This window comes from Bos taurus, chromosome Y, assembly GCF_002263795.3.
Source record: "Bos taurus isolate L1 Dominette 01449 registration number 42190680 breed Hereford chromosome Y, ARS-UCD2.0, whole genome shotgun sequence".
Taxonomy (NCBI): domain Eukaryota; kingdom Metazoa; phylum Chordata; class Mammalia; order Artiodactyla; family Bovidae; genus Bos; species Bos taurus.
Window position 1 is genome coordinate 8,101,942 of NC_082638.1, and position 14,115 is coordinate 8,116,056.

At 38.6% G+C, this 14,115-nt stretch overlaps 1 protein-coding gene across 1 annotated transcript in view; it reads right to left on the reverse strand.

Moving 5' to 3' along the window:
• Positions 1 to 14,115, reverse strand: part of LOC132344468 (eukaryotic translation initiation factor 2 subunit 3, Y-linked) — a 48,591-nt gene that overhangs the window by 24,440 nt on the left and 10,036 nt on the right. Inside the window, exons 5-10 of the mRNA XM_059884063.1 lie at positions 13,361 to 13,455; positions 11,333 to 11,491; positions 10,317 to 10,451; positions 8,612 to 8,706; positions 8,237 to 8,381; positions 5,969 to 6,138 (exon numbers count right to left, since the gene is read on the reverse strand). Of these exons, the coding sequence (XP_059740046.1) occupies positions 5,969 to 6,138; positions 8,237 to 8,381; positions 8,612 to 8,706; positions 10,317 to 10,451; positions 11,333 to 11,491; positions 13,361 to 13,455 (799 nt within the window). The remainder of the gene's footprint in view (positions 1 to 5,968; positions 6,139 to 8,236; positions 8,382 to 8,611; positions 8,707 to 10,316; positions 10,452 to 11,332; positions 11,492 to 13,360; positions 13,456 to 14,115) is intronic.

The following is a 14,115-nucleotide window of genomic DNA, read 5'->3' on the forward strand; positions in this document are numbered from 1 at the left end:
ATTCTTGAAAATCTGGGAACAGAACTGCCATATGATCCAGCAATTCCACTCCTGGTTACATTCCAAGAAAAGCAGAACTGAAAGAGACACATGTACCCCAACATTCACTGCAGCACTGTTTACAATAGCTAGGACATGGAATCAACCAAGCTGTCCGTAAGCAGATGAATGGATAAGGAGGTTGTACATATACACAAAGGAATATTACCCAGTTATATAAAGGTACACATTTAAGTCCGTTTTAATGAGATGGATGAACCTGGAGGCTATTATTCAGAGTGAAGTTAAGTCAGAAAGAAAAAGTCATATACTGTATATTAACACAAATACATGGAATTTACAGAGATAGTACTGACCATGTTATATGCAGGGTGCCAAAGGAACACAGGTGTAAACCACACTTTGGGACTTGATGGCAAAAGGCGAGAATGGGATTTGAGAATAGCACTGAAGCGTGTGTATTATTATATGTAAAACAGCTGACCAGTGCAAATTCGAGGCATGAAGCAGTGCACACAAAGCTGATGCTCTGGGACAACCCTGAAGGACACGCTGGGGAGGGAGGAGGGAGAGCAGTTCAGGATGGCAAGAATATATATACCTCTGACTGATTGACACTGATGTAGGGCAAAAACCATCACACACACACACACACACAAAAGAACACAGGGACAAAGTATACAATAAAAGTTAATGACCCAGATAACTTCAACAGTATGGTCACTCACCTAGAGCCAGATATCCTTGACTGTGCAGATAGTGGGCCTTAGGAAAAATTACTATGAACAAAGTTCGTGGAGGTGATAAAATTCCAACTGAGCTAATGCAAATCCTAAATGATGATGTTGTTAGTACTCCACTCAATACACCAGCAAATTTGGAAAATTCAGCAGTAGCCTAAGACTGGAAAACATAGTGTTTATTCTCATCCCAGAGTCAGGCATTTCCAAAGTATATTCCCATTATAGTACAACTGAGCTCATTTCACAAACTAGCAAGGTAACGCATAAAATCCTTCAAGCTAGGTTTCAGCAGTACTTGAACTGAGAACTTCCAAATGTACAATCTGGATTTAGAAAAGGGAGGAGAACCAGAGATCAAACTGCCAACACCCACTGGGTCATAGAAAAGGCAAAGGAATTTCAGACAATCATCTGCTTACTGACTTACCTATGTGGATCACAGCAAAATGGAAAACTTTTAAGAGGGCAATACCTGCCTCCTCCAAGACCTGTATGCAGGTCAAGAAGCAACAGAACTAATCGTGGAACAACAACTGATTCCAAACTGGGGAAAGGAGTACGTCTCAGCTGTATACTGACACCTTGCTTATTTACAAAATGCAGGGCTGGATGAATCACAACCTGGAATCAAGACTGCTGGGAGAAATAAGAACAACCTCAGATATACAGATGATAACCACTCAAATGACAGAATGTGAAGCAAACTAGAGAGTCTCTTGATGAGGATGAAACAGAAGAGTGAAAAAGCTAGCTTGAAACACAACGTTCAAAACACTAAGATCCTGACATCCAGTCCCATTGAGTTCAGTTCAGTTCATTCGTTCAGTCGTGTCCAACTTTTTGCGACCCGATGAATTGCAGCTCCCCAGGCCTCCTTGTCCATCACCAACTCCCGGAGTTCACTCAAACTCATGTCCATCGAGTCAGTGATGCCATCCAGCCATCTCATCCTCTGTGGTCCCCTTCTCCTGCCCCCAATTCCTCCCAGCATCAAAGAGACTTTTCCAATGAGTCAACTCTTTGCATGATGTGGCCAAAGTACTGGAGTTTCAGCTTTAGCTTCATTCCTTCGAAAGTACATCCAGGACCGATCTCCTTTAGAATGGACTGGCTGGATCTCCTTGCAACCCAAGGGACTTTCAAGAGTCTTCTCCAACACCAATTCAAAAGCATCAATTCTTTGGCGCTCAGCTTTCTTCACAGTCCAACTCTTACATCCATACATGACCACTGGAAAAACCATAGCCTTGACTAGATGGACCTTTGTTGGCAAAGTAATGTCTCTGCTGCTACTGGTACTGCTGCTAAGTCACTTCAGTCGTGTCCAACTCTGTGCGACCCCACAGACGGCAGCCCACCAGGCTCCCCCGTCCCTGGGATTCTCCAGGCAAGAACACTGGAGTGGGTTGCCATTTCCTTCTCCAATGCATCAAAGTGAAAAGTGAAAGTGAAGTCGCTCAGTCATGTCTGACCCTCAGCGACCACATGGACTGGAGCCTACGAAGCTTCTCCGTCCATGGGATTTTCCAAGCAACAGTACTGGAGTGGGGTGCCATTGCCTACTTCACACCAAATATAAAGTGAAAAAATGGAAACAATGACAGATTTTCATTTCTTGGGTTCCAAAATCACTGTAGATGGTAACTGAAGCCACAGAATTAAAAGATAGTCACTCCTGGAAGAAAAGCTACAAAAAGCCTAGACTACATTATTAAAAAGCAGAGACATCAGTTCGTTAATAAATGCCTGTATAGTCAAAGCTACAGTTTTTCTAGAAGCCGTGTATGGATGTGAGAGTTGAACCATAAAGAAGACTGAGTGTTGAAAAATTGATGCTTTCCAATCTTGAGAAAGAAGAATGGAACTGGAGGCATCAACCTGCCTGACTTCAGGCTCTACTACAAAGACATAGTCATCAAGACAGTATGGTACTGGCACAAAGACAGAAATATAGATCAATGGAACAAAATAGAAAGCCCAGAGGTAAACCCACGCACCTATGGACACCTTATCTTTGACAAAGGAGGCAAGAATATACAATGGAGAAATGACAATCTCTTTAACAAGTGGTGCTGGGAAAACTGGTCAACCACTTGTAAAAGAATGAAACTAGAACACTTTCTAACAGCATACACAAAAATAAACTCAAAATGGATTAAAGATCTAAACGTAAGACCAGAAACTATAAAACTCTTAGAGGAGAACATAGGCAAAACACTCTCCGACATAGATCACAGCAGGATCCTCTATGACCCACCTCCCAGAATATTAGAAATAAAAGCAAAAATAAACAAATGGGACTTAATCAAAATTAAAAGCTTCTGCACAACAAAAGAAGCTACAAGCAAGGTGAAAAGACAGCCTTCTGAACGGGAGAAAATAATAGCAAATGAAGCAACTGACAAACAACTAATCTCAAAAATATACAAGCAACTCTTGCAGCTCAATTCCAGAAAAATAAACAACCCAATCAAAAAATGGGCCAAAGAACTAAATAGACATTTCTCCAAAGAAGACATAAATATGGCTAACAAACACATGAAAAGATGCTCAACTTTCGGATAATCACTCATTATCCGAGAAATGCAAACCAAAATCACAATGAGGTACCATTTCACACCAGTCAGAATGGCTGCGATCCAAAAGTCTACAAGCAATACATGCTGGAGAGGATGTGGAGAAAAGAGAACCCTCTTACACTGTTGGTGGGAATGCAAACTAGTACAGCCACTATGGAGAACAGTGTGGAGATTCCTTAAAAACCTGGAAATAGAATTGCCATACGACCCAGCAATGCCACTGCTGGGCATACACACTGAGGAAACCAGAATTCAAAGAGACACGTGTACCCCAATGTTCATCACAGCTTTTTTTATTGTTTATAATAGAAAGGACATGGAAGCAACCTAGATGTCCATCAGCAGATGAATGGATAAGAAAGCTGTGGTACATATACACAATGGAGTGTTACTCAGCCATTAAAAAGAATACATGTGAATCAGTTCTAATGAGGTGGATGAAACTGGAGCCTATTATACACAGTGAAGTAAGCCAGAAAGAAAAACACCAATATAGTATACTAACGCACATATATGGAATTTAGAAAGATGGTAACAACAACCCTGTGTACAAGACAGCAAAAGAGACACAGATGTATAGAACAGTCTTTTGGACTCTGTGGGAGAGGGAGGTGGGGGATGATTTGGGAGCATGGCATTAAAACATGTATAATATAAAAGAAATGAATCACCAGTCCAGGTTCGATGCAGGATACAGGAAGTCTGGGGCTGGTGCACTGGGATGACCCAGAGGGATGGTATGGGGAGGGAGGAGGGAGGAGGGTTCAGGACAGGGAACACATGTACACCCGTGGCAGATGCATGTTGATGTATGGCAAAACCAATACAATATTGTAAAGTAAAAAAAAAATAATAATAAAATTTTTAATAAATAAAAGAAAAATTGATGCTTTCAAACTATGGTGTTGCAGAAAACCCTTGAGAGTTCCTTAAACTGCAAGATCAAACCAGTCGATCCTAAAGGAAACCAACCTAAATATTCACTGGAAGAACAGATGCTAAAGCTGAAACTCCAATACTTTGGATACTTGATAAAAAGAGCCAATTCACTGGAAAAGACCAGACACTAGGGAAGATTTAAGGCAGGAGAAGGGGGCTACAGAGTAGAAGGTTCCATGGCATGACCAACTGAATCAACCTGAGTTAAAGCAAACTCCAGGAGTGTGAAGGACAGGGAACCCTGGTTTGCTGCAGTCCTTGGGGTCACAAAGAGTTGGACATGGCTTACCAACTGAACAACATACTGCCTACTGATGCCTCTACAGTATAATGTCAAAATTCACACCAGCTTTTTTAATATATAATTTTATTTGTGGCAGTGCTGGGTCTTTGTCGCTGCGCAGGCTTTCTCTAGTTTGGGTCAGTAGGGATTATTCTCTAGTTGTGGTGTGTGGGCTTATTGTTGTAGCTTCTCTTCCTGTGGAGCAGAGTCTAGGTGGGCAGTCTTCAGCAGCTGCAGTATGTGGGCAGAGCCGTTGAGGTGCAGAGGATTACCTGCTTCCACAGCATATGGTATCTTCCCAGATCAGGGATCGAACCTGTTGTCTCTTGCACTGGCAGGCAGATTCTTTACCACTGAGCCATCAGGGAAACCCCTACACTGTTGTCGTTAAGGCCTTCATGTTTCATTTAATCAGACTGTAAGAAATATAAATACTAAAACGAACTCTAAGAAGGACTTTATGATCACATACAGAATTTTAAATACTGTACAGGAAGAATATTCTCAATCTAAGGTTGCATACTTCAAAGCAAGGTATAGGAACAGCTCCTTGTGCTATACAGCAGCTTCCCACTAGCTATTATTTTAAGCACTCAAACAACAAATACTAAAACCTAAAGAAAAGCTAGAAAATAGAATCTAATAGTGATAACAGGATACAAAGACTTAACTACTATAAAAAACCCAGTGTTTAAAAGCTAACAGAGTACTCTATATCACACTTCTGCCGCTTGTTTCTCTGAGTTTATTGTCTCTCCAGATCTTTTAATGTCAAAATATGTATTACACATCATTCCTTTTAAAATGTCATTTTCCTGTTGTTGTTTAAAATGACAACTCTGAAATGAAACTGGTGGGAACACTTACATATGTTACAAATTTATACTCTCAGAAAGTTTAGGGGCAACCGAGATCTCGCGACCCTTGGCGCCTTATAAAGACACCGTCGGGCGAGGTCTCTCTCTTCTTCTTCGTGAAAACACCAAATGGCGGATGACGCCGGTGCTGCGGGAGGGCCCGGAGGCCCCGGGCCCCCGGAATGGGTTTAAAAAAAAAAAAAAGAAAGTTTAAGTACTTATTTCTCTGTATCTCTGCCAACAAAGTCTGACTCTTCTTTTATAAAAAGTCACATGTTTTCTGCCTGGAAAATTTCATGGACAGAGGAGCCTTGCAGGATGCAGTCCACTGGGTCACAAAGAGTCAGACATGGCTGAGCACGCACACTAGAAATATAGGCACAAATACTTTTTTCCATTAAATAACAAAACAAAATTCTGGCTTGGTTTATGGCTGGTTGGTACACAGAAACTTCCAAATTATTCACTTCCCAATACTTTTTTTGTAATTATACTGTCACTGTAACAAATGAACAAAACTGGTTGAAACATCATGCTTTGTGCTTCTGAATTACAAAAAGCACTTACCTTTGCTGCTTTCTTGTCTCCTTCTGTGCGTACACCAAGAAGTCGTCTAAGTAGAAAATAGGAAATTTCCAATTCTGTGAAAATCTCTGGTAAAGCTCCAACTGCACCAAGCACCTGCCCCACCATTCTGTCAGCCCGGCACAAAGTGGGGTCAATTTTTGTTCCAACTCCTAAGATATAAAAAATACATATTCCAATTTGCTATTTCTTAAAACACTCGCAAAGGTGAAATTAGTCATACCAGTACAACTTCAACCCAATTAACTCATAACATCTAACAACTACATAATCAAAATGCCATACATTTCTAATTGAAATCCCTGCTTTATCCATAAATATAAGAACAATGAAAAAAAAAGGGTTGACAGAAATTAAAGAATTTTTTAAAGTTTGACTTAAACTATAAAGGTAAATAAATTTCATGTAGTAAGATATTGTCTTAATCAAGCCTGAGAATTACCGAGTTTATCATGATTATTGTTGTTTAGTCACTCACTTGTGTCTGATTCTGACTCCATGGACTGTACACAGCCACTAGTATCCTCTGTTCATGGGATTTCCCAGGTAAGAATACTGGAGTGGGTTGTCATTTCCTTTACAAAGGTATCCTCCTCACCCAGGGATCGAACCCATCTCTCCTGCATTGTCAGGCAGATTCTTTATCACTGAGCCATGAGGGATATTACTTTGCAGAAATATAATACATCATTGTTAATGCTGGTTGGCAGGTATAAAGGGTTCTCATTATACTATTCTGTTTGTACACCAATACAACAAATTAACAAGAAAATCTCATCCGCTGTTGTCCCCTTTTCTTCCTTCAATCCTTCCCAGCCCCAGGGTCTTTTCTAATGAGTCAGCTCTTCGCATCAGGCGGCCAAAGTACTGGAGTTTCAGCTTCAACATTAGTCCTTCCAATGAACACCCAGGACTGATCTCCTTTAGGATGGACTGGTTGGATCTCCTTGCAGTCCAAGGGACTCTAAACAGTCCTTTCCAACACCACAGTTCAAAAGCATCAATTCTTCAGCGCTCAGCTTTCTTCACAGTCCAACTCTCACATCCATACATGACTACTGGAAAAACCATAGACTTGACTAGATTGACCTTTGTTGCAAAGTAATGTCTCTGCTTTTGAATATGCTCTGTAGGTTGGTCAAAACTTTCCTTCCAAGGAGCAAGCATCTTTTAACTTCATGGCTGTAATCACCATCCACAGTGATTTTGGAGCCCAGAAGAATAGTCAGCCACTGTTTCCATTGCTTCCCCACCTATTTGCCATGAAGTAATTAGGCTGGATGACGTGAACAGTGTGAATCTGACCAGTTTAAGTAAGGGTGTATTACATTTAATATTAAATCATTAAACTTTGTTATTTAACTTATCATATTCAATAAACTGAATAAATTGGGCTTCCCTGGTAGCTCAGCTGATAAATAATCCTCCTGCAATGCAGGAGATCTGGATTCAACTCCTGGGTTGGGAAGATTCCCTTGAGGAGGGCATTACAACCCACTCCAGTATTCCTGCCTGGAGAATCCCCAAGGATGAAGGAGCCTGGGGGGCTAAAGTCCATGGAGTCACAAACATTTGGACACAACTGAGCAACTAAGCATAGCACATTCAATAAATTAGTGTTTTGTGTTTTTACAGTGTAACTGCTTTAGTGCTATGTTGATTTCTGTTGTACAATGTGAATCAGCTTTATGTATACATAAAGCTCTCCCTCTTGAGTCTCCCTCCCACCACCACTCCACCCTTTTTGGTCATCACAGAGCACCAAGCTGAACACCCTGTGTTCTAGAGTGGTTTCCTAATAGCAATTAAAATGTATTCTTTACATATAAAACCCCTGCCACCACAAAGAGAGCACGGCTTATGGGATTTTAGTTTCTTAATGAGGGATTAATCAAGGCCTGCTGCTGCTGCTGCTAAGTCACTTCAGACGTGTCTGACTCTGTGCAACCCCACAGACAACAGCCTACCAGGCTCCCCCATCCCTGGGATTCTCCAGGCTGAGTCCTAATCACTGGAGCAGGCTGAGTCCTAATCACTGGAGCACCAAAAATTCCCTACAAGTTTTTTTTAAACAAACATTAAATTGTTTTATACTACAGTGAACAATTAAATTATGTGTATACCTGTGTATCCCACTCCTTCATATTCACTTAAAATACCTAATTAGAGATATGGACTCAGTGTATTTCACAAAAAAGTGACCTGAACAGTTGCTATCAGAAGCCTACAGATATTAAGTGATATCCTTACCAATAAGACCACCTGGAGCAGCATACTGAAGATCATTGTGTTCCGCAAAAAGTGATACAATTTTGGAAAAGATTGGTTTACACATGAGTTTTCCTTCACTATCTTTGGAAACAATACCAGGTCTGACTTCTATTTCCTGGCTCACCTGAAACATTGAGTTATAAACATATGTGGGACAAGATAATTACCTTTACATGTTAAGAGTCCTAACTATAGTACATCTCTAAACACAACCACTATTCTGTTACCTAGCTTATAACACATGCATGATTTAAAGACATATTAAAACAATGTGTTTTAAAGTTAGTTTTGAAATTTTGTTTTTACCATCTTTAAAATGTGTTCTAGTTAAGAAAAGTTCAAAATCAAGTTCACCTTTAACACTCCTTTTAAAATACTACCACCAGCCACACCACCTTTAAGATCATTAACTTCACAGCCAGGTTTGTTGACATCAAAGGACCTAATAACTGGGAAGGGGAAAAGGAAAAAAGGAAATAAACCATAAAGTTCACCCTGTTAGTTAAATCAGATGCTTATTCATGTTAAGTTTGTGAGTGTGTGTGTGTTCAGAAGTAGCTAAGATCTACACCTTAGAGTTGAGTTTGTGGAAAACAACATCATCATCATTATTATTATTTTTTTTATCCCAAATCTTATCATGGTCTTAACTATTGGAAAAGTGAAAATAAGTCAATCAGTTAAGTGACATGTTGAAGCTCTATTTATACTATGGAATTAAACAACTATTACAAAAGAAAAGACAAATAAATACTTTATACAGATAAAATTAAGTGAAGGGTTGATTATTCTAGGCTAAATAAAGTGTGGTCTCCTTCCCTGCAATTCATGCTAAAGGCCTAAGCTTTCGAACCAGTACCTCAGAATCTGATTGTATTTGAAGACAAGGCCTTCAAAGAATTCAGGTAAAATCAGTGGGCCCTAACCCATTCTGACTCATGTCCTTACAAAAACAGGAGATCTGGACAAAGAGATAGCAAGGATGCACACATACAGAGGAAAAATTGTGTGACAAAAGGCACCACCTGGCCATCTCCAAGTCAAAGAGGACAGGCCTCTGGAGGAAGAAAATCTGGAAGGACCTTAATGTCACATTTCTGGCCCATGTATATGTGAGAAGTAAATCCATTATGTAATGTTTTATTATGGCAACTGTAACAAACTATTACAGGGATCCTCACATACAATTAAAAAAAGAAGTAGCTATGAAATTCATTTCCAGAGTACAATCCTACATTCATTAAATGACTATATATGCACCTAGGTTTATATAATGATATGAACAAAAAGACATTTGGAAATACACATGTTATCAGAGCTATGGGACTGAATTCTTCTCTCATATACCTTTATATTAGAATTTATGTGACAAAAACTTATTTTTAAAACTACCAAATAATTCTAGGACTATATTAACTTTTTAAAAGTGGCACTTATCAAACAGTGTGCTTCATAATCACTCAAAGGAACACTCTCCATAAAACATACAGGATGCCCAGAGGTGTATACAGAAAGGTTCAGGTTTTCTGCAAATTTGTTTACCAAAAAAACACCCTTAATGTAATCATCAGTACAGGTACTACAAAATTAAGGCAAAAAGAACATGAAAATCTTCATTAACAGTATGCTAAAACAATTTGTACAGAGGTGCTATTTTCCTGTTCCTGTTTAAAACATTATATAAAAGAACACTATTATTACTCTAACACTATATTACTCTAATCCTGATTACCTAATAAAAATTAATGTTTCTATTTCATTCATGATTCTGCTCTTCAATCTAGCATCTTAGAATCGATCTAATTCATAAAACTTTAAAATTCACTCCGTTGACTTACATATGTATATATGTATATATATAAGTACATATATATGACTTATATATATATGTATACATACATATATGTTGCCTGTGTTATACATAAACTCATTCCCTATGTTAAAATTCAAAAAAGCACACAAACATTCTAATATATCATTACCTCTGTGCCCTTAAAAGAAAATCAACAATGCAGAAAAAATCAGTCAACAGTTAAAGGATAACAGCTTAAGTCCTTACCAATAAGTCGGGGTTCTGAAGTAAAGTCTCTTAGAGGTACTGGAATTTTCTTAACAATATACTCACAGACAACTTCAATATTATATTTTAGTTGAGCAGAAATTGGAATAATAGGAGCTCCTTCTGCTACTGTACCTATATGACAAAATTCAGAAAGATCAAAATTCATCTGTTTTTCAAAATTTGCTCCACAAATTACTAAAGATAACTAAAAACAGATACCCAGACGTCATAAACAGAGGTCAGCAAAATATGGAAAGCTACCACCCTGTTAGAAAAGCACAATATTTTGTTTTTCCAATGCCAAACAAGTAGTCAACAGAATGGACCAAATAGAGAATTTACAGGTGTAACTTTTATCACATAATCTGGCTAATAAAGGTAGACCATCTAATAGGTAAAAAAGTCAAATGTAAAAAATAATATGTATTATGTCTTGCCCCAAATAGAAACCATATGTTTTAGAGAAAAGAACATTACAGATTAAAGAAATGATTGTCACTTGCAGTACTACAAAGAGCTTCTTAAGAAGAGAGTGTAAATAATCAGAAAACAGACTAACATATATATATGTATCATTTTACTATTACTGGGAAAGAATTTAAAAAACAATGCATTGGCCCTCACTCTGAAAACACATATAATAACATTAGAATTATATAGACAATACTAGCATGACTTCAATGCAAGGATGACACACAAATATCACCTCTTACATATTTTCACTATCATGATGATGAAGTTGAACAACAGTCGTTTTTAAATAAAACAAGAGTAACGTGCTGCCATCTGGAAGAAACCCAACTGGTAATATCCACAGACTATTACCTTTTTCCTATCTAACATGAAAGTCAAACTCTAACAACCAACTCAAATTTCACTGCTTCTATAAACTGGCTAAAAGGCATTTAGTAATACAGAGAAACAGGGATTCGAAACTATAGATTCATTTTTGATGATTAAATGTTTACCTTAAAACTTGATTCATACACTTATTAACTATTACAGCACCTTACCTTGTACAAACGCAAGGATCTGTTCATACTGTTCTTTAGCCTGACTTTCTTTTACCAAATCAATTTTATTTTGCAAAATCAAAATATGCTTCAGTTTCATAATTTCTATGGCAGCCAGGTGTTCAGAAGTCTGAGGCTGAGGACAGGATTCATTACCAGCTAAGGAGATTATGAAGAATTAAAACACAAAAAAGATGTGTGTGATCAGAGTTAGTTCTCAAGTTTAAACCCAACATCTGAGTGCCCTGGATCCCCTCATCTTTTAACTCCTATTCCTGACCCTACACACAATACTTGGAATCAACTAATTTGATTTCCTTCAGGCTATAGTTAGGTGTTATATATACCCCTCAAGTTCCTCTAGTTCCATTGGAGAAGGCGATGGCACCCCACTCCAGTGCTCTTGCCTGGAAAATCCCATGGACAGAGGAGCCTGGTAGGCTGCAGTCCATGGGGTCGCTAAGAGTCGGACACTACTGAGCGACTTCACTTTCACTTTTCACTTTCATGCATTGGAGAAGGAAATAGCAGCCCACTCCAGTGTTCTTGCCTGGAGAATCCCAGGGATGCGGGAGCCTGGCAGGCTGCTGTCTATGGGGTCGCACAGAGTCGGACACAACTGAAGCGACTTAGCAGTAGCAGCAGCAGTTCCATGTAGTCTGCAGCATATTCTGGCCTAGTGTAGCTCCAGAACAGTTAAGAGTAGAAAAGTTGCATAGTGCAGTCTATGAACTGTAATCAACCAACCATAAATGTAGACAACCACAAAGATATTCAATGATGCCCATATCTGGCATTCACACCCTTGTGAAATCCTTCCCTTTAAATGTGGGACAGATCTAATGAAGAGAATACTACAAAAGGAATGGAACAACACTTCTCAGCTTACAAAGACAGTGATTTCCAACCTGGAGGCTGTCTGTTTCCTCTCAACACAGCTATCCAGTCACAAGGACAGATGGGAAGGTTATACAGGATCACATGAGGAGAAATGAAGGTCTGACAATATATTATTAAAAAGTATATTTTGTCTAGTATCCCAATGATCATTTCCCTTTAATTGTGATATTCAGTTGCCTTGCCCCATACTTATTCTGCAGGCTTGTTGAAAAGCACAGTCATACGGAAGTGGAGTTCTCATTTCCACAGTCTCCCACCATAAATCACATGGTTGCTCTTTTTGGCATGGCCACCCTCTTTAAGGGTATCTAGTGTAGCAATCATACTCTTAACATTAGGTGTAGTCAACTCCTGCCCTGAATAAGGACAATTCTGTCAGAAATGACATGGCTTATGGTTAAGAAGCCCAAATGCAAGGACTAAACCTTTTTCGGGCAGAAGCTAAATGCTGGCCTCTGCCCCTTTGTACCCTTCCTTTCACGGAACTGAATTTTGTACCTTTCCCTATAAGAAACTGTAATTTTAATTCAAAAACTCACCTTTCACTGAGTTTTTTTAAAACTCTAGTAAGTTATCAAACTTAAGGATGATTTAGAGTACTCCCTGAATTTGTACTCTGGGTATCAGAAACAAAAGTGGTCTTCTGTGGACACAATTCCCTTGAACTTTACATTTGACCCTTAAAATTCACCTTAAGATCTCACAAAAGAAAGCACAACTCCAGTTTTGAAAACATTCACACAGCCCTTGACTTCAGTATTTCACATGACTGTGCATGTTTAAAAAGCCCATTACATCAATACTGCACTGAATAGCTCACAGCCATTTATAAAATATCTTCTCCCTGCCCCCAACATACTATTATTTTAAAAGTCTAAAAGGACAGTAAGAAAAATGCATTGTCTTAAAAAAAATTTTCCCCCACACTTCTCTTAGAATTCTCACAAGATAACAGCCCCAGTACAACTTACCTTACTATTTCATGATAGCTAGCAAGCAGTCATCTATACTAATTTGGATAATCTACCTATTCTCAATTATGGGCATGAGAGACTCAGACTCCCCTTTAAATATGCCATGCTGAATGGACTCCATACTTGTTGTGAAATCAATTCAAATGTTACTTACCGATTAACAGAAGAGCTGCATCCATCACTGCTGCACCATTCAGCATAGTAGCCATCAAAATATCATGGCCAGGACAGTCAACAAAGGAAACATGTCTAATAATCAAGAAATAATAACCAGCTTTAATATCAAATAGTACTTAAACATCCATAGACTTCTAAAAGCTAAATTATTTTGAAAGAAATTAATCCTGCTACAGAGTGGCTATATATCATGATGCTTCCAAAAGTTTGAAATGACACTATCATCTTAGAAATTTAAATGACTGAAGACCTATTACAAAACAGATAAAATTAGCTATATGCAGATATAACTTAACCAAAGATTAGGCTCTAATCAGCTTGAGATATGTCCCAAGGTGAAAAAGACACTGATTTTATAGAATGCATAAATGGGAATAGTAAACTAACAACAATAAAAACTAGGAATATTCTGGATTTAAAGTCAAACCATGAATTATAGGAAATGTGCTTATTTGTCTGCAAATATGATCTCCGTACCTTTAGACTACTGTCTTCCGGTAGCTCTAACGGTAAAGAACCTGACTACGATGCAGAAGACCTGGGTTTGATCCCTGGGTTGGAAAGATCCCCTGAAGAAGGGAATGACAATCCACTTCATTATCTTGCCTGGAGAATTCCATGGACAGACCATGGGGTCATAGAGTGGGACATGACTGAGCAACTAACACATTCCACTTTGATCAACTGTTTTCAACTGCTGAGTTGAGATTTATTTGTTCTAGTCACTTCTGG